This window comes from Budorcas taxicolor, chromosome 16, assembly GCF_023091745.1.
Source record: "Budorcas taxicolor isolate Tak-1 chromosome 16, Takin1.1, whole genome shotgun sequence".
Classification (NCBI taxonomy): Eukaryota; Metazoa; Chordata; class Mammalia; order Artiodactyla; family Bovidae; genus Budorcas; species Budorcas taxicolor.
The window spans coordinates 4,056,440-4,077,050 of NC_068925.1; the positions used below are offsets into that span (position 1 = coordinate 4,056,440).

At 38.6% G+C, this 20,611-nt stretch overlaps 1 protein-coding gene across 1 annotated transcript in view; it reads left to right on the forward strand.

Moving 5' to 3' along the window:
* MDM4 (MDM4 regulator of p53) overlaps positions 1-20,245 on the forward strand; it is a 35,807-nt gene extending 15,562 nt beyond the window's left edge. Inside the window, exons 2-11 of the mRNA XM_052654019.1 lie at positions 2,406-2,510; positions 3,911-3,985; positions 7,181-7,314; positions 8,295-8,350; positions 11,930-11,997; positions 12,662-12,761; positions 14,946-15,106; positions 16,825-16,974; positions 17,612-17,692; positions 19,673-20,245. Coding sequence (XP_052509979.1) covers positions 2,433-2,510; positions 3,911-3,985; positions 7,181-7,314; positions 8,295-8,350; positions 11,930-11,997; positions 12,662-12,761; positions 14,946-15,106; positions 16,825-16,974; positions 17,612-17,692; positions 19,673-20,245 — 1,476 coding nt within the window. The 5' untranslated portion in view covers positions 2,406-2,432. The remainder of the gene's footprint in view (positions 1-2,405; positions 2,511-3,910; positions 3,986-7,180; positions 7,315-8,294; positions 8,351-11,929; positions 11,998-12,661; positions 12,762-14,945; positions 15,107-16,824; positions 16,975-17,611; positions 17,693-19,672) is intronic.
* Positions 20,246-20,611: the final 366 nt, after the last annotated feature.

Genomic DNA, 20,611 nt, shown 5'->3' on the forward strand with positions numbered 1-20,611 from the left:
CAACCAAACTATTACTAGTATTTGTATTCACCATGCTGTTCTGCTGTGTATACAGTTGACAATTTAGGCACTGGGGATATATTAGTGAACAAATAAGTATGCATTCCTTCCCACTTACAGCTTATGTCTTAGATGATAAAAACTGAACTGTGTGATAGGTCGATAACAAGGACAGTGAAGAAGAGAGGAATAAATCAGGAAAGGAGATAGGGGATACTGGAAGGTTGGGAGGCGCAGTTTCAAAAATGTGTTGTCTTTGGAAGGCCTCATTGATAAACTGACATTTTAAGCAGAGACAAAAGGAAGAGGTGTAGGAGCCAGAGGGGCAGGGGCGGAGCAGGAAACCTTTAGGAGCTAAGGCAGTTGAGAGATGGGCATTTCGGTTAGTGTAGTAATAATGGAAGTAGTGACACGTGGTTTTATTTTGAAGATAGAGCTTCAGATTTGTGAAGGGCGAGAGAAAAAAGGAAGCACAGACAGCTTCCAGGTCCCTGACCTGCGTAAGCGCGGTCATTGGAGACTAGGACTAGTAGGTTCAGGGACATGAGGGGTTTTTTTAATAGGTTTGAAATGCCACTTAAAAACTAGCTGTTTCAGGGCTTCCCTGGGAGTCCAGTGGTTAGGAGCCTGCCTTACAGTGCAGGGACACGGGTTTGATCCCTGGTCCAGGAAGATCCCACATGTTCCAGGACAGCTAAGACCATGGTGCCACAACGACGGAGCCCACGCACCGCGGCTGCTGCGACCTGTGTGCCCTGGAGCCTGCGCCCAGCAGCGAGGGAAGCCCTCCCACTACAGCTGGAGAGGAAGCCCGTCCCTTCAACTTGGGAGCCCTTGTGCAGCAGTGGGGAACCCAGCGCAGCCATAAATTCATAAGAAAAAAGAGCTGGCTGCTTTAAAATGACAAGTTATGCACCCTGTTTGACCTCCATTTTGTAACAAGGGAAGCTGATAGAAAGAGGGTTGAATTTAATTAATTAATTTAGGGTAGCACTAAAAAAAAATCTAGTTTTGACTGCATCAGATCTTGGTTGTAGGGTCTGAGAATGCGCCGTGGGCTCTTTGTTGAGACGCGCGGGGTTGTGGTGGCTGGGCTCCAGAGCCCCACAGCGTGAAGGCTCTTAGTTCCCTGACCTGGGATCAGACCCTGGAAGGCAGGTTCTTAACCTGTGGACCACCAGGGAAGTCCTGAGGGTTGAATTTATACTTTGTTGTCTTTAGTAAGTCTTCTCAGAAGAGTGAGGAGTCTTGTTACCTGCAAACCAGACTCTGTTGATTTTATTTTATTTATACATTTTGCTGACTTTTATCAGCTTTTTACTAGAAAAAGTTCTGAAGGTAAACGCAAGTTTATTTAAAATTTTTTTTTCTCTATAGTTTTTTTTTAATAGAAATATGTTTAATTTTGACTGTGGTAGGTCTTGGTCGCTGCCTGCAGGCCTTCTCTAGTGGTGGCAGGTGGGAGCGACCCTTTGTCGCGGTGTGTGGTGGTTTCTCTAGTCGTCGTGGGCTCTGGGCGTGCAGGCCTTGAGTAGCTGCAGCGCGTGGGCTCAGCAGCGGTGCATGGGCTCAGTTGCTCTGCGGCATGCGGCATCTTCCTTGGCCGGAAATTGAACCGGTGTTCCCTGTATTGCAAGGTGGACTCCTAACCACAGGACCATCAGGGAAACCCCTGTAGGGTTTTTGTTTTGTTTTAAAGGACAAGAGATAAAAGGTGAAAAATAATTAAACCGTACTTACCCTTTATTCAATTCATGTATCTCTCCTTTGATGCTGTATGTCCACCTTGGTTTAACCCATTTTGTAGGTGTTTAGTTGCTATATACTCTTGGCTTGGCACATTTTAAAAGCTGCTTGAACTGATACTGAATATTTTGACTCACTTTCCTGTGGTCTCTTGCCAAGACATGTTTCAACATGTTGCAGAGGTTTTCCTAGGCATGCTCTGGGAATCTTAAACCTGTCACTTAATCTTGGTAATTCCCTCAGCCCTGCATCTGTCTCCTAGGGGGTGCTCTTGAGCGCTGTCCAGAAGAGGAGGCGATACTGGAGAACTGTGTGATCTACAGGGGAGGGAATGATTGTAAGTTTCACTTTCAGCTGAAACAGTGTCCTCATCATCATCACTGTAGAGGCTGGAACATGCCTGAACAGATTTTTCTTGCAGACTTCACTGGAGGGAAGTATAGATGGTTTTTACTCTTAATTATGCTCTTCTGTTTTTTGCAGAATCAACTAGAAAGTGATCAGAAGAACCGCAGCGTGGGTATATTGCACTTGTGTAGGGTGCTCTGATATATGTGTCTTTTTTTACTTCTGCTTGCTGCTTTTTTTTGGTATATCCTAAAGAGAATTTTCTACTTTAGAAGATATTTTATAATTTTTTTTCCGTTTAAACTTAACAGCAGACTTCACTTCACTTCACTGCCAAAATGACATCATTTTCCACCTCTACCCAGTGTTCAGCATCTGACAGTGCTTGCAGGATCTCTCCAGAACAAACCAATCAGGTAAATTATTTTTAGGCATTCTTGTTTTTCTTCAAGTTTTTGAATAGATTGGGGCATGTAGCTGACTTCAGTGACTAGGATTTTATGTAGAGCAGAAAAGATTACTTTTTAAATGTCATAAATAGCATCAGTGCTCATAAATTTGAATTGATCATCAGTTAAATAAATATTTAAAGGTTACAGATTGCTCAAAATGGCACATTTTAAACACCACCCTGTTTTAGGATATGACTGGCTAGTGGAGAATTTGGGGCCAAGTTATATATTTGTCTTCTTTCTTACTTCATTGTAGCTAGTTTGTTTTCTTTAAAAATCAGTTTTAAATGGTAATTATAGCAAGTGTATTCTTATTAAAAAATTCAAACTTTATCACATACTTATCTGTAGAGATTCCTGTGACCATCTCCTCCCTTCCCTCAAAGTTCTCTCCCCCTAAGATAACACTATTATCAGTTTGGTGTGTCTTGTTCCAGATCTTTTCCTTTAACATGAAAATAAAAAATTTTGTTTATTATTTCATATGTATTATACCATATATAGTATTATGTATCTTAATTTATGATAAAGCTGGAATTTGGATTTGATAAGGGAAAATGTGGCTTATGTAATAAAGGGCTTTTTCTTAATTGGCCATCTCTAGACGGAAACAAAGGAAGACCTCAAACCTTAAACAAAAAAGAGATTTAAATGTAAAAAGTGAAATGATAAAAAATATTAGAAGGACATTTAGGAGGTGTTGTGAAACTTTAGAATAAGAGAAACTTTAAGACAAAACCAAAGAGGCTGTAAGAGGAAGAAAGACAAATTCGATCATATAAAGTGAAAAAGATTAAATTGTTTGACTAAAGATATACTCCACAATCAGAAGATGGCAGAGTCACTATTCCATATCTGTACATACCACACCTCATCCATTCATCAGTCAATGGTATTTAGGTTATTTCCATATTTTGGCTATTACGAATAATGCTGCTATGAACAGTGGTGTACAGATATTTACTTGAGTCCCTGCTTTCAGTTCTTTTGGATGTATACCTAAAAGTGGAAGTGCTGGGTCATATGGTAATTCTATGTTTAACTTCTTGAGTAACTGCCAAACTGGTTTCACAGTTGCTGCACCATTGTACATTCCCATTAGCAGTGCATGAGGGTTCCAGTTTCTTTATATCCTCTCCAACGCTTTTGTTATAGCCATTCTAGTGGATATGAACATGCTGTCTTTTGAAAATGTGATTTTACAGAAAATTCGCAAGGAATAGTCTGATCATCAGTAGTTACTAGATGCTAAATGTCTACCAGGGTTTGTTAAAAAAAAAAGTTTAAGGTTTGTTTTTCCCGTGGATTTCAGAGACCACTCTGATTGAAATGTACATAGCAAGTTTATTTTATGTTTGTATCAGGTACGACCAAAACTGCCTCTTTTGAAGATTTTGCAAGCAGCAGGTGCACAAGGTGAAATGTTCACTGTTAAAGAGGTAAGCTGGGACTTCCCTAGTGGTCCAGTGGTCAAGACTTTGGCTTCCAGTGCAGAGGGTGTGGGCTCAATCCCTGGTCAGATACTCTTCTGAGGACTGTGAGTTATTTTAAATACACATTTAAATAACTTTTTTTAAAACCAAAAGAAATTAAATTTTTTAAGTGGAAAAAACTCTATTAAAACATTAGTCTCTTTGAACTGCTTGAATTTAGTAGGGTAAATATCTTAACCCTTCTTAAACAGAGGGAAGGAACAAAATTATCAAGCTTTTTTTGACTTCATAAAAGCTTATCAGGGCTTTCCAGGTGGTACAGTGGTAAAGAATCTGCCTGCTAATGCAGGAGACACAAGAGATGTGGGTTCGATCCCTGGGTTGGGAAGATCCCCTGGAGGAGGAAATGGCAACCCACTCCAGTATTCTTGCCTGGAAAATTCTATGGACAGAGGAGCCTGGCGGGCCGCAGTCGATAGAGTTACAAAGAGTTGGACACAACGGAGCACACACACACAGCAGCTGACACCTGTTAGCAGCGCTGTGTTCCTGAGTCACTCCACCTCTTCAGGAAACGAGTCTGCAGGCATTCCGATTTTCCAGAATACTCATGGCTCCTGTGTCACTTTAAATTAAGTGCATCGTTTTGGACTTTATATTTTAAATTCTGATAAAACTGTTCTCCAAACTCTTGATAAAATGTGGATTTTTATATCAATAAAGTTCTTACAATGCATTATGTAGTCTCCTTCAGTAGCATGGCAGAGTTTGCCTGAGTAAGACAGAATTAAGTATATATTGTTTTGGGAAACTGTTTTATGGGGGAAAAGTTGGACAGTTTACACAATAAGCTCTTTATTATGAATCTTGACACTATTTGGTACATGAAGAATTTTCTCATTTTTATTTTTAAATATTGCTTATCATATGTGCATTGAGGCAGTATAGTATAATGAGAATGGTCAGTTCAGTTTAGTTCAGTTCAGTCGCTCAGTCATATCCGACTCTTTTCGACCCCATGAATCACGGCACACCAGGCCTCCCTGTCCATCACCATCTCCCGGAGTTCACTCAGACTCACGTCCATCGAGTCCGTGATGCCATCCAGCCATCTCATCCTGGGTCATCCCCTTCTCCTCCTGCCCCTAATCCCTCCCAGCATCAGAGTCTTTTCCAATGAGTCAACTCTTCCCATGATGTGGCCAAAGTACTGGAGCTTCAGCTTTAGCATCATTCCTTCCAAAGAAATCCCAGGGTTGATTTCCTTCAGAATGGACTGGTTGGATCTCCTTGCAGTCCAAGGGACCCTCAAGAGTCTTCTCCAACACCACAGTTCAAAAGCATCAATTCTTCGGCGCTCAGCCTTCCTCACAGTCCAACACTCACATCCATACATGACCACAGGAAAAACCATAGCCTTGACTAGACGGACCTTAGTCAGAAAAGTAATGTCTCTGCTTTTGAATATACTATCCAGGTTGGTCATAACTTTCCTTCCAAGGAGTGAGCGTCTTTTAATTTCATGGCTGCAGTCACCATCTGCAGTGATTTTGGAGCCCAGAAAAATAAAGTCTGACACTGTTTCCACTGTTTCCCCATCTATTTGCCATGAAGTGATGGGACCGGATGCCATGATCTTCATTTTCCGAATGTTGAGCTTTAAGCCAACTTTTTCACTCTCCACTTTCACTTTCATCAAGAGGCTTTTTAGCTCCTCTTCACTTTCTGCCATAAGGGTGGTGTCATCTGCATATCTGAGGTTATTGATATTTCTCCCGGCAATCTTGTTTCCAGCTTGTGTTTCTTCCAGTCCAGCGTTTCTCATGATGTACTCTGCATAGAAGTTAAACAAGCAGGGTGACAATATACAGCCTTGACGTGCTCCTTTTCCTATTTGGAACCAGTCTGTTGTTCCATGTCCAGTTCTAAAGAGAATGGTAGTCTGTACAAATTCAGAGTAGTGTTTTTAAAGATCTTATTTTGTATACCTAGAGTGGATTTATTTTTTTCTGAAAGTTGGATAGACGTAAATGTAAACCTTCCTTTTCCTTTCAGTAGACGTTCTTTCTCAGCTTACTTTTCTCTAGATAGTCAATTAGATATGAGAGCTCTGTTAATACTGGGACATGTTGCCTGGGATGGAGGAGTGCCTGAGAGCATCGCTATTCCAGCATAGTAGAAACAGTATAGGGAAGAGTTTTGTGCAGATACCTAATAATTCTTGGGAAGTCAGGGACTAAAGGTAAAAACTGCTGCTTTGGTCTGTTCTGTGGTCTGTGGTAACATTCTTAGTGTCATCAAGTGAGCTTAACTATGAAGCAATTGAAATGAAGGGCTTTTCAGGTGGAGCAGCGGTAAAGATTCTGCCTGCCATTGCAGGAGGTGCAAGAGATTCTGGTTCGATCCCTGGGTTGGGAAGATCCCCTGGAGTAGGAAATGACAACCCACTCCAGTATTCTTGCCTGGAGAATTCTATGGACAGAGGGACCTAGTAGGCTATAGGCCATGGGATCTCAAAAGATTGGACACAGCTGAGCACACACTCACACACACACACTACCCACACGCAATTTTTAAAAAAATCTACCACCTGGAGGAAACATTTGGAAAATTAGATAATTAAAAATTTTTGAATCACTAACTTCTGTGTCTTCCCTTCCATTTTGTTAACTCTGTGAAAAGGTCAGATAGACTAAATTTTTATTTAATAAACACTTAAATTGTTTTATGTACTTATAGTGCTGATGGCTTATTAACCACTGTACTTCCATTTGCCAGAAAGACTTAACACACATCAAAGTCTATAGTGGTTGTGTGCCCTAGAGTTGGAAAACATTTTTATGATCCAGGCAAATTTAAAGTTTATTACTTCTAGTAATAGAGCACATCCCTTTATTTGGACTGGTGAGAGCATTTTTAAGGGGATACCTGGTAAATTCACCAGTTTTCCTCATTATCAGACTGGTATATTTCTGTTCCAAAAAGCAAGGGTCTCCTAGTGTCCAGAACAATAGTGAGTAGATGAGCTTAGTGACTGGGGGCGACTATCCTGTTGTAGGACCCCTTAGGCAAGCACTGGGAGTCATGTCCATAATATGTTCTCTCTTCCTCTAGCAAATGAGCTGACCTTCTCTCCTCCTCTAATTCGTATTTTGGGCTGCAGTGAGACAAATCTCTTGGTGGCATTCTATTCCCATGTAGGTTATGCATTATCTAGGCCAGTATATCATGGTGAAGCAGCTTTATGATCAGCAGGAGCAGCACATGGTATACTGTGGTGGAGATCTTTTGGGAGAACTCCTAGGTCGTCAGAGCTTCTCTGTGAAAGATCCAAGGTAAAAACAAGGAGTGTTTCTTTATCTTTTGGGGTGCTTATACCTAACCACTTAATCCCCGTTGGTTATTAATGTTTATTTAATCCTTTAGTCCACAAGTTATTTCTTGGGCCTGCATATATCAGGCGACTGTGAGGTACTGGAAACATGATCATGAGCAACAGTGTCTAATTTTACTGAGTTTAAAGAGTAGTGAGACAGTAAACACTGTTCCTCATAGTAAAATTATATAGGTAAGTGTTACAGAAAAGAGGCACATGAGACTGTATTGGGGGATGGGGTTCAGGGTCTTAGGAGCTGAGGAAAGGTTCCTTGAGGAAGTGATATTTGAGGTGAGAGCTGGGTAATTAAATACTTGGGAGAGCCTATTGAAGGAGAGCTTCTGGCAGATTGAACATCGTATATAAAGGCGCAGGTAGGAGCTTGATGTAACTAGGTTAGATTTTGTGAAGCAGTGTTACAGAGAGAGGAAGAATGAGCTGACAAGAGAAATGTATAGTTTCTGGGCACTTAAAGGTTAATGGTGGGCTTCATAAGAATCACGCTAAAGCTGTTCTGACCTGCTGTGTGGCATTTTCCAGCTGCATGGGGTATATGGTTATTCACTTAGACAATCAGGAGCTAATTAATAGTTGAGAAGTCAGTGTTCTCTTTCTCTCTATAGCTTTGTGATCAGTTTTCTAAGACTCCCTTCCTATAAAATGTAGGAGGAGGGAGTAGTCTTAAAGGAAATCTCCCCACTTAGGTTACTGTTAGCTTATGAAATAAAATGTAAAATTTTTTTATGAGGGCAAAGTGATACAAGGGCTTGGATACTAACATGCTGATACTTAATAATTTAAAAAAAATGTACTCTGGGGAGAAAATTCTGCCTCTTTATGTGTTATAGAGAATGTTGGGACATAGCATATGAAAAATATCTTTTACATATAAATGGGAAACCATGTGATTATTAATTTCCTATTTTATCTCTTTTACAGCCCTCTCTATGATATGCTAAGAAAGAATCTTGTCACATTAGCTACTGCTGCTACAGGTACGTCACATCATATTTCTTCAGTCCTTATCACAGTTTTAACTTTGAGGGGGCAGATCATGGGAAAAAGGGAGGATTTAGATGGAAATTGAATGCTGTCTTGCCATGACTTGGGGGGGGATGGTGGTCACACAAAACGTTGCTACTGTTTATTTGACTTTTCATTGTGAAAATTTTCAAATATACTAAAAATAGAGATTAGAATAAGTGAAGCCCACCTCTTAGACTTAGTAATTGTTAACGTTCTGCCATATTTGTTTCTTCGACACAGGCTTTAAAAGTCTCTTACAGATAAGGACTTTTTTCTTTCAAATATAACTACAGTGTCACTATTATACCCAACAGAATTAATAATAATAAACAAAATAGTAACTCCATAACATTACCCAGCAGCCAGTTCATGTATGTTAACTCCAGTTATTTCAGAAATATCTCTTACATTTGGCTTATTCAAATCAGTATCCAAACAAAGTCCACACTTTGCTTTTGGTTGATACGTCTTGCTAAGTATTTTTAATCTATAAAACTTAACCCTCTTTTCATTATATTATTTATTTGTTGAAGAAATGGATCATTTCATTTGTCTAATAAATTTCCCACATTCTGATTTTCAGATTGTGTCCTTGTGATATTGTTTAACATGTTTCTCTGTCTCTTCTATTTTTGGTGAACAAATAGTGCTTGAACAAATAGTGTTTGGATGGATTCAAGGTTAAATTTTTTGCCAAGATTTCATAGGTAGTGCTTCATACCTTTATTGCATCACATGAGAGCCATGTAAGGTCTATGTATCCCTTTTTCAGTGGTGGTAATATTTTGTGGGCTTTATGTGATGTTACCCTGACCATCTGTTAAAAAGGTCCCCCTCCCCTGCCCCTGAAGAACCTTTTTTCCTAAAGGTTTTAGTTTTCTGTTATTTGAATGCCAATTTGCCTGACCTTTTGCTTGATTCCACATATTTTAAATATTGTCTTTTGAGTTTAATTTATTAGGATTGTGAAGGAAACTGGCTGCTTTGGGGTCTGAAGTATGGTGTGTTAGAGATAAGTGAATAAACTATAGATAGCTAAAATATAACCCTCTCCCTCATTTCCAAATAATGAAACTTTTTTCTTTCTCCATTCCTACATGAAGCCCTTTTGTGAGTTTCAGATTAGATTTTAGGTGACGTTGTTCTTTGAAGAAAACCCAAGTTGGTAATCTCTTTAGATTGGGTATTTTTCAATAGTTTACTGAAACAAACAGGTTGGAAAAAAAAAAAAACATTTCTAATAAAGATTTACTCTTTACAGTGAGAGCAAAGAGACTCTGCTCTCATACTGAAGTGTAAGTTTGAACTTGCATTGAATTTTGAAGCCTGTTGGTTTCACTGAGCCACTTCACCCATCTGTAAAGCTCTGTTTTAGAGGGAAGGCCTTACAAATGATACGACACTTTTTTGAAGTTCAGGCACTTGTGAAATAGTATGGTTTTCCTAGGATAGTCACTATTGTCTTGAAATACACAAGTAATTTTATATTTGCTGATCTATTCTTCCAGTAAAATTTGCTTTCTGATTGATCTGTTCTCTAAATATCTAGAGTGAGCATAATTCTCACTTTTTCTCTCATTTTCTTTCTTCTACTTCCTCATCAGAATTTAACATGCTGTATATTAAATGAACTCTGCTCTAACAGACATTTCAATTTATCCTCACAACCCTATGAGGAAGGTCTGGAGATGAAGAAACTGAGGATTTTTGAGTTTTTTTTTTTTTAAATAGAATGAGTAATTTGCCCAAAATGAGATGCCACTGATAAGAGAGCAGATATTTGTGACTGTCCCACCCTTGCTCTTTCCTTTATGCCACACATTGATGTCTCTTTAATCCCTGCTTTTAAAAAATTTGCCCCAATTAATTTTTTAACACATTTAAAAAAATCTGAACATTAAATCTTTAAAACATTCTTTGTTCTTTAATTTATCACTTTTAAATAATTTCACTTACAAAAATGTTTCAAAGATACTAAAAAGAGTTCCCAGATTCCCCAGTGGTACTAACTGATACAATTGCAGTACAGTGATCAAAACCAGGAAATTGCCCCAAAGTAATTTTGACTGGTTGTCTCTTCTGAATTTGAACTTGCATTAGTGCTTGTGGTTGGCCATCTCTGTTGCTCTTCATAAATTGGATTGCATGTTTTTTATTTGAAAGGACAAATGAGAAAACTGCTTTCCCTATCAGTTACTTTATACCTTTGCAAATAAAGTAAACCTTTTATTTTGATGGTTGAAGAAATGAAGGTGGTTCTTTATAAATTATTTCTCCAAATTTCCACATGTATTCGAATAAAATGAAATTTATATGACAAATTTTGTATTGAAATTTCCTTGTACATTGTAGTTTTCACTGATAATTTCTTTTTGCTTCTAATTGTTTTAACCTAAGTAAGGTAGTATATAGAACTAGAAATGACAGTAATCAAATTACTTTATTGAAAAATGCTTCACTGCATTGTATGTTAATTGATCTTTAAAAACTGCTGTGCTCAGAAAATGCTGGCTCTTAAAACTTTTAGTATCTTCATTTTATCTATAAAAATGCTTCTAGAAATACTGCTCTTTATAATTGCAATTTTGAAAATATTTGCTCTGTGCCAAACAACTGATTTGTCAGACCTGTTGTGGGATCTGTAGCCTTTCTCTGGAAGTCTTTATTGGATGAGGAGTGACATTTTCTATTAAGTGTCTTATTTCTGGACCTAGTAGTAGCTGATGAACCCAATCCATGATAGTCTTATTTGAGTGCATATAGTTATGTAGAGCCTTATATTATGAGTGGTCCAAGCTTATTAAGTTTTCTGCATCTTTTCTTTTCCTGTAGCTAAATTTGCATCTTCTCTTTGGCTTGAAAAATTTGCAAGGCCTTGAAATACATTTTTCTCTGATTATCTAAGTTCTCTCAGGTTATTCTTTCCTTTACTTCTTTTTGTTGGCCTTGAGAGAAACTTTATTTTCTTCCTCTTCCTTAGGAAATGTTTACAGGAACTGGGAAAAATAAGAGTTATTCATTAAAAAAAAGTATATACCTGGTGATGATAGTTTAAACTGAAATATCATTGACACTTAGAATGTAACTTTACATGAGGGAGCTGTTGTGTCATAAAGCAAACCTAGATTTTTAGATTTCATAATTCTCTATAGCTTTAACACTTGAAAATAAAAATTAAAAAGTCAAATTTTTTTTTATCGTTTAAAAAAGGCAAACTTGGAATACGCCTATAGGAATTGACAAAATACTCTCCATTATTCCATGCTTGGAATCGCTGTCATATTAAATTTGAAAGCATGATATGGAAGAACATTTTTTATTCATTTTTCATTTTTCTTCAATTATATTTTGGTAATATATTTTGAATAGAGCCTCTTTTGGTCTATGCCATTTTTATTAATTTTTTTCCTTTCCTTTTGGATGAGAGCCTTGGCCAGTCACAATTAGGGATCGAGCCTGGCTTCAGGGTTGTTTGCTGAGGTCCTTTTGGTGTGGAAAGAATGGCTATTACCAGGGAAGGTTTTCCTTTTGTTTTACTTGCTATCCAGATGCTGCTCAGACTCTCGCTATCGCACAGGAGCACAGTATGGATATTCCAAGTCAAGACCAACTGAAGGTAAAATCACCACACGGTGACTTCTTTTGTTGTACAGAGTGGCCCCTTCTCTGTACCTATGATCTTGGACTCCCAAGACCTTTCCTGAATGTGGTAAGAATTTAATAAGAAAGGTTCTTGGGAGTTCAAAGACTAGGGACAGAGCGAACCTTCTCTGTTCTGCCCATAACAGAGTTCCAGTCTCTGAATCTTTCTTTGGGATGTAGCACTTCCGATCTTCAGTTCTTCCAGTTGCATTTTCTTGGGGCTTGTGTGTGATGGTGTATGTATATAGGTGTTTGAGGAAATTGCTTGATTAGATTTTAACAGACTTGTTGCAAATAAGTTCATGTCAGGCCATTTCTTAAAGCTTCCCTAAACCTGCAAAACCTTTATGATCATCTTGGTATATGTTTTCTGCATTATGCCTAATTCTGTGTAGGCTAGAGGCTTTATATTGATAGCCTGTTTGTAACAGTAGATTTTGACCTTTGGTGCAGATTTTTTTCCCACAGTGGGTTAAGAGGTTGCCTGTATTTGATGACTGTTGTGAACTCCAGAGTTTTCTTTCCTGGTGCGTAACCCATTGTGTCGCACACTCACTGGAGAGCTGGAATGGAACTGCTACATCCCCTGGTCACAGTCATTTCTGCTGTACTGATGGGCGCCTTTCGCTTCCTTTCAGCAAAGTGTAGAGGAAAGTTCCAATTCCAGGAAAAGAACTGAAGAAGGCAATATTCCCACGCTGCCTACCTCACAGTATAAATGCAAAAATTCTAGGGAAGGTAAGTTTTGGATTAAAACTATGTAGACTTTTCTTTCTCTTTCTTCTTCTGGTGTTTACTTTTAGAAATGGCATCTATTAAGACCGTTACATCGAGAACTCAAAAAATACTAACGCTGTCTCTTATGTGATGTAGCAGCGGTATATGTCATACCTATTTTCACTCTTTTCTGAAACCTTTTCTTTATCCTGCTTACTACTGTTAACTTTGAAGAAGATGGTAGTTCTCTTTTAGCAACACATGGTGACCAGGATGGAGCAAGACCATCTTTAGCTAGCATGCTAATAGAAGATAGCCATGCATTCATCAAGTTGCCACCTGGTAACTCGGGTGCCTTGGCGTTTTAAATCTTGGCTCCCCTGTATATATTTGATCTGGTTAGAATTTTATTTTTATTTGTCTGCTTGAGGCAAAGGCTAATTTTCATGTATTTGTGAAGTTTGCAAGGATGGTAAAATGGACCTAATGTCTCAGAGCCAAGAATGAGACATAAGAAGCCTAGTGGTTCCTGTATCCTTGGATGGCAGTCATTAGATCTTTCCCATTCATATTAGATATAGTGCAGTCGGGTTAAGTGAGTTGAGCAGCATTTCAGAAGTTTCCCCTAAACCCTGCTTTATAAAGTCTTTCCTAAACTCTTTCCTGCAAAGATAATGTAAAGTCATAAATTTCTGAAAGATATTTTACGGCATGATGGTTTCTAGTGTAGGTACCTGACTCACATTTGCACAAGTGGCAGGTTAGACCTCTAGCAACATCCCAGAAGGTTATGATGCTACAGTTGTTGTAAATGATAAATTTTAATCTGTTTATTATGTTAGGTTGTTTTCTTTAAATTGCTTTGAATATAAGCTGAATTTTGGGCCATCTAGTTAGTTAGCTGGGAGCTTATTTCCGTCTGTATGGCCCTAAGTGTGTAATTTTGTTTCTTTAAATACAAGCCTTTGCTTATTCTCTACTCAAAGGGCTGTTTAATATATAACAACAGCCAAGACAAGAAATTGTAGTTCATGATGTAAATTTTCAGAATTAATAGCTTAATATTCTCAAGGATGTGTATAGGTAGAAAGTACAGAATTTTTACATATGGAAAGAATGGCCTTTTTTTCATTCCCTTCAGAAGAAGGTACAGAGCTTGAATAAGATAAGAGTTGAAGATAAGTTTAGTGTGATACCATCTGAAAATTAGGTTTCTCATAATTTCAGCAGTGAGTAAATAAAAGGTAGTTGAAGTTTCCCTGAGCACAGGTATACCTTTTAATAGGAACAGCATAATTTGTAAGTAGATAGGGTAACTGTTCTGGCAAGGATCCATTTATTGCAGACATTTTTTCAACTGTATGTACCTTAGCACATTTAAACACCTTTAGTTGCCATTGGCATGCCTAGTGTATTAGGAAGAGGTAGAGAAGAGTAAGAAAGTACAGCAAAAAAGATTGGACAGTGGGAAAGAATGAAAAGAATTTCATGTGGTAGCAACAAACTTACGTTAGTAACTCCCTTGAGTATCATTTAGATGTACAACACAAGATCTTTTATTTGGAATGTGTGGGCCCTTCCTATGTCCTGGATTTGCAATATTTCCAGCTTTTAAATATCTTAGCTCCAGAAGAGCCTGTTGATCCAGAAAGGACATAGATGTGTGTTTATTTGGACAGCCTAGAGTTCAGTGTTTCATAGTGGTTGTTACCTACTGAAACATATGAATCATTGAGAAACATCCGAAAATATGTGGTACTAGTGAGACTGCCTTGACAGCCTTGTGATTGCTCAGGATGGTCTGTGCACCTAGTTTCTGTCTCAAGGGTTGGGCCACTATGCCGTCACCATTTGCGGTCACGAGTCAAGTCATTCCTTAGTTGTTATAGTGGTGGGCATGTTTAAAATGCCACCAGGTGACCATTTAGAAATCCTTTTAGAACAGTGTCATTGTTTGGATGCTTTCAGAGTTTATGTTTCTCGATGAATGACCTCTAGTTTCATTATTTGCTAATGAAATCTATAAGCAGAGGAAGGAGATTTGGGCTTTGCAACTGATACAGGTATTTGATTTCTGATTCTTTCTTACCGGGAAAAGGATTTTCTTTTTGCCTGCCTTGTACGAGAAATTTTAAGCATTAGGAAGAGAGTCTTGATTCTTAAGTGTTGTATACAGTTATCATCTTTTCCATTTGACTTTTGTAGATGAAGACTTGGTAGCAAATTTAACTCAAGAAGAGACGTCAAGACTGGACCTCGGGTTTGAGGAGTGGGATGTAGCTGGCTTGCCTTGGTGGTTTTTAGGAAACTTAAGAAATAACTATACACCTAGAAGTAATGGCTCAACTGATTTACAGACAAATCAGGTAAATTTCACATTTGAAGAGGAACTTTTTTTTCTTTTGATGGAGTGACATTCTTGATTACTCTTGAAACATACATTACCTTGTCTAAGAATTCCCATTCAGTGCTAGGACTTTTCAGTGCCGTCTATATGCATGCAATGCTCAAATCTGTCTCTTCAGCCCTGATGTCTCTCCTCAGTGCCCAGCTTCCACATCTAACTGCCTACTCAACACTGGATGACCTGACATTCTCCATGTTCAAAACAGAACTCTTGGGACTTCCCTGGTGGTCCGTGGCTAAGATTCTGTGCCCCCAAGGCAGGGGGCCAGGTTTGATCCCTGGTCAGAAAATTAGATCCCATACTCTAGAACTAACAGTTTGCATGCTGTAAGTAATGATCCTGTGTGCTATAATTAAGACCTGGCGCAACCAAATAAATGTTTTTTAAATCCCAAAAGAAAGCTGTCGATATTTTCATTAAACATTTATTATTGTCTGTTTGGCTGCGCCGATCTTAGCTGCAGCATGTGGAAGCTTTAGTTGGCAGCATACAAGCTCTTAGTTGCTGCATGTGGGGTCTAGTTCCCTAACCAGGGATCGAACCTGGGCCCCCTGCACTGGGAATGCTGAGTCCCAGCCTCTGGACCACCAGGGAAGTGTTTCCTTTTACTTACGTCTTCCTTCTACTCAGTTATTCTAGCCATGCATCCAGAGACTTCATTGATTTCTCTCTCTGTCATATACCGTGTTCAGGTTGTCCACTCTGTTTCTAAAGCATACCTGAGGCCTAGCCACTTTTTATTACTTCCATAGTTGAATCCATCACCATTCTGCTCTTTTATATTCCCCGTTGCGCTTCTTTGTGTTATTGTATTTTGTTTGTGTATCTGTTGTCTGTTTGACCCCATTGAAATATAAGTCCAGGGCTTTTAATTGACCACTCTTTTCTATTGCTTTTATTGACCACTCTATTCCTATTGCTTAGTAAGTAGTACCTGCTTCGTATCTGACACATAATAGACACTATTTGTTCAGTAAATGAATGGACATATACAAATAAAATAATCAGTTGTCTCATGAATATTGTAGAAAAGCATGTCATAAAGTATCCGTAGATGAGTGTGAAAATAAAGTTATATTTAAAGTTGTTTAAGAATTAAGAAAGAAGTGTTATATACCAGCTTTTCCTCAATAAAACAGAAGAATTCAGAAAGGGGATAGAGGTTTGCATTATCATCAGTATCTCTCATATTTCTTTAATAAACATCATTGAGTTACAGGGAAGAACATGTCACAATTAACAGAAAGTTGTCTAGGTCCTCAGATTGCCACCTGTGAAAAGGAATGTAGATGGATTTTATTTAGTTGAGCAGCTAAGAGTTTTTAGCTTTTAAGCACTTCATTGCTGTTTCTCTAGTGTTACTATTAAAATAGAAAATTCCTTGCCAAGTACTCTCATATCCACCCATTAGTCTATACATAGTCACTGCCAAGTAGATATTTGTTGAATGAATAGAAATCTGTAGAAGAAAGGCGAGGCATTCTTTTGAGATGTATGAGGACATTGACTTTTGGGCTCATCTACTTTGGTTCAACTGGCACCCCACTCCAGTACTCTAGCCTGGAAAATCCCATGGATGGAGGAGCCTGATAGGCTGCAGTCCATGGACTCGCAAAGAGTTGGACACAACTGAGCGACTTCACTTCACAAAAACTGATGTTTGTTTTTTTCTGTTAGGATATAGGTACTGCCATTGTTTCAGACACCACAGATGACTTGTGGTTTTTGAATGAGTCAGTGTCAGAGCAATTTGGTGTTGGAAAAAAAGTTGAAGCTGCTGATCCTGAACAGACAAGTGAAGAAGTAGGGAAAGTGACAGACAAAAAGGTATGTTGTGGAGGAATTTCACACTGATTGTGCTTATGTACACGTAGTATAGCTTCTTCAGATCGGTTCACCGGACACTGTGCTGCTTTGTGCAACAAATGACTCGTGTAATCTCCTCTTTTCATTTTTTAATACTTTACCCAGTTTTAAGATTTACATTAAGTTAACCAGGCCTGTCTTAAAAATAGGATAGGACTTTGTGGATCACAGAAGTGAGGTTTTAATTTTTAGAATTTTAAAGTTTAGAAGACACTCCCCACATTTTCTCATGTAATCCCATTTTATTCTTATGAATGCCTTCCTAGATTCTCAAGATAAACATTTCTATATTTAATAATTTATACCCTGATACTGTTTATTTAAATACATAAATTTGGGAACGCTCGCCCTTTCTGAATGCTGAAGAGATCTTTGGTAGCCCTCTTTGGTGCTTTTCAATCATTTATTCTACTGAAGTGTCAGCTAGGTATGTACAGAATCATGTTTTCAATCTCACATATAAACTGTCTCATTTTTAAGTGCTAGTGATGGGGGAAGAATGTGAGCTTTAAACTGAAGCTCTGTTCTTTTTGCTCTCAGGTAACAACCTCATCTAAAATACATAAACCTGGCTAATGAGATGTTTTTGCTTTCTCAGGTGATTGAAATGGGAAAAAATGATGACCTTGAGGACCCTAAATCCATAGGTGATGATACTGATATAGAACTTACCTCTGAGGTATGAATTTCTAATAAGCTGTTTGACACTGCTCATGTCTTCAGAGGTTAATGTCCCAGCAGTTCACTTGTGTTGAAGAGTGCCCTTTCTCCCCATTTCTGTCTACTTTTCCTAGGTGGTAGGAGATGTTGGTTTCTTTATATCTTGTTAGATTTTTATTGGAAGTTGAGAAGAGAAGGGAATGAGTTGATCGAATGCTTTCCCTGCCTTGGGAAGAGATGACTTGAATGCTGCCCCTCTGTGTGCCTTTCTTCCTGCTTTCAAAGCTCTTTGGAAATCATGCAGTGGGTGCCTAGATTCAAAGGAGTCCTATACTGCTTTTCCTGCTAAACACCTCTCTCTAGTCCCAGAGAGACCTGTAAGCTATCTGAAAGTTTTTGTTAAGTATTATACTTTTGATGCTTTCTTAACTAGAAACAAATAGAAAATGGCTTAATTTCCATGTAGGTTTATATGAATGAAGGGTTGCTAAATGAAGTTTCATTAAGCTGTTAGGTAATGGGTTTGGGTGTGTCTTCAGTTGGCCACTCAGGTTTAGACTCAAATGAATGTCTTGCTCGTCTCTTTTCATGCTAGCTCCCCATCGGCTCTTTAGTACTTTCTTCCACTAACTCACTGCGGGAAGAAAGATGGCGGAGTAAGGTTAAGGAGGGGATTTTACAGTTTGCTGCTTGGGGATATAAAAATCTTTGGTTGTCTCTAGTGTTTATCCTGTCCCCTAGCTCCCACCCCACCACTGCTGACCATTATGGTAATTCATTGCAAATTATTTGTCTGTACATGGCTAAGTAATAGCGTCGGATATATTGGTCCATTAAGTGTTCTTGACCATAATGCGAATAGCAGAGGTAAGTGCTATCCTAATCAGATTTTTGAGAGCCTTGGGGCCCAGGAAACCTGTTAAGCAAGTAGACTATATTTCATCAATTCAGAGCTGCCATAGAATGTAATAAACCCTATTACTCTGTGTACTACTAAAAGAAGAAAAGTGATGCAGATTAGACTCTGACACACCATCAGTGATGAATTCCAAATCTTTATGAAGTTCCTTGCGTATTTGTGTTGCATTGCAGATGAGATCTGAGGATCTTAAAACTGGCAAGAACGTTCTGAGGCTCTCTGGAGAAGCATCCCAGTTTAACAAATGGTCATATCCCTGCCTCTCAGTATAGGCAGTTGCGTTGTGACTTCTAAACTTGAAGTGCTTGGCCTTTGTTCTGAAAGTAATCAAGTGAGCATGTATCAAATCATCGATGCTGTCAAAGCCAGGCAGTTGCCCACATTTAAACGCACTTGACTGGTTCCAGGTAGCTACCTTTGAATTGAGCAAGGCATTTAAAATGCATTGCACTCTGGTATCTCCTAATTTGAATGTGGAGAAGGGGGGAAAAAAATTACCTGGCATTCAAGGACAGGAGCATTCATTTTTCAGAGTGATTTAGGCATACAGTTACCTACCTATTCCTGAGAACAGTGAGAGAAGGAATAAATGTTGTGGTCGTCAGATATCAATTTTAGCTTCCTTTCTGACCAATTTCATAACATTTTTTTATCAGTAGTAAAGAATGACATCTTGAGTATTACCTTTGCTTCCTCCTTTAGCCTCTTGCTGGGGAAAAGAGTAAGTTGTACAAAGAACGGCCTTTTTGTGAGAAGAAGGCAGTGGGTAAAAGCAAACACTGCAAATTGCACCCAGACTGAATAGAAAGCTAAAACAGCTTAACTTTCTTAAAGACAACTACGTCACATTTGGCTTAAAGTGGGAATTATGTCACTATCGTTGTAAAGCTTCTCAAGATGTCCTTGCATGTAGCTGTAGACTTTGTTCAAGTTCTAGGCTAGAACTTCAGTGTCTGGTGTGAAATGCCTGGATTCTTACTATCCTAGTGTGAGATGATGAAAATTTGGCCTACTCTCCCTTTCTCTCAGTATCATGTTTTCCACTGAGTGAGTACTAACGGGCTACATTTGTCTTTGTAGGATGAGTGGCAGTGTACTGAGTGCAAGAAATTTAACTCTCCAAGCAAGAGGTACTGTTTTCGTTGCTGGGCCTTGAGGAAGGATTGGTATTCAGATTGTTCTAAGTTAACCCATTCTCTCTCCACATCTGATATCACTGCCATACCTGAAAAGCAAGAAGGTGAAGGAATTGATGTCCCTGACTGCAGAAGAACTGTATCGGCTCCAGTTGTTAGACCGAAAGACACATACATAAAGGAAGAAAGCGCGAAACGTTTGGATCCTTGCAACTCGGTGGAGTTCTTGGATTTGGCTCATAGTTCTGAAAGCCAGGAGACGATATCAAGCATGGGAGAACAATCAGATAACCTTTTTGAACAGAGAAAAGATACAGAAAACATGGAGGATTGCCAGAATCTTTTGAAGCCATGTAGTCTGTGTGAGAAAAGACCACGAAACGGGAACATTATTCACGGGAGGACAGGCCATCTTGTCACTTGTTTTCATTGTGCCAGAAGACTAAAGAAGGCTGGGGCTTCTTGTCCTATTTGCAAGAAGGAGATTCAGTTGGTTATTAAGGTTTTTGTAGCATAGCTGAATCAGTGAACTACAGACAGATATTAACAGAGCTGGTCATGTGTCCAAATATCAGTATTGAGCATCTCTACGCAGGGTGCCCATTTCATTTATTCATGTGAACTTTTATGTTCTAGGACATTTTTACCTCTAAACTTATAGTATCTGAGAATAAGTTCTTTAGAACTAAATTATCAATTTGGAGACTATTAACATTAAAAGAGAAGTTAATCATTCTGTCTTCAAAGATGAGGGCCTGGGAGGGAGCAGTAACAGATAGAAATACATTCATTTTTATTTAATTTCTTACTGTTATTTTCTGGTAGGGAATGTTCTGGGGCATCAAAATCCAAGGTGGCTATTAGAAAGATACTAAAGCTATCA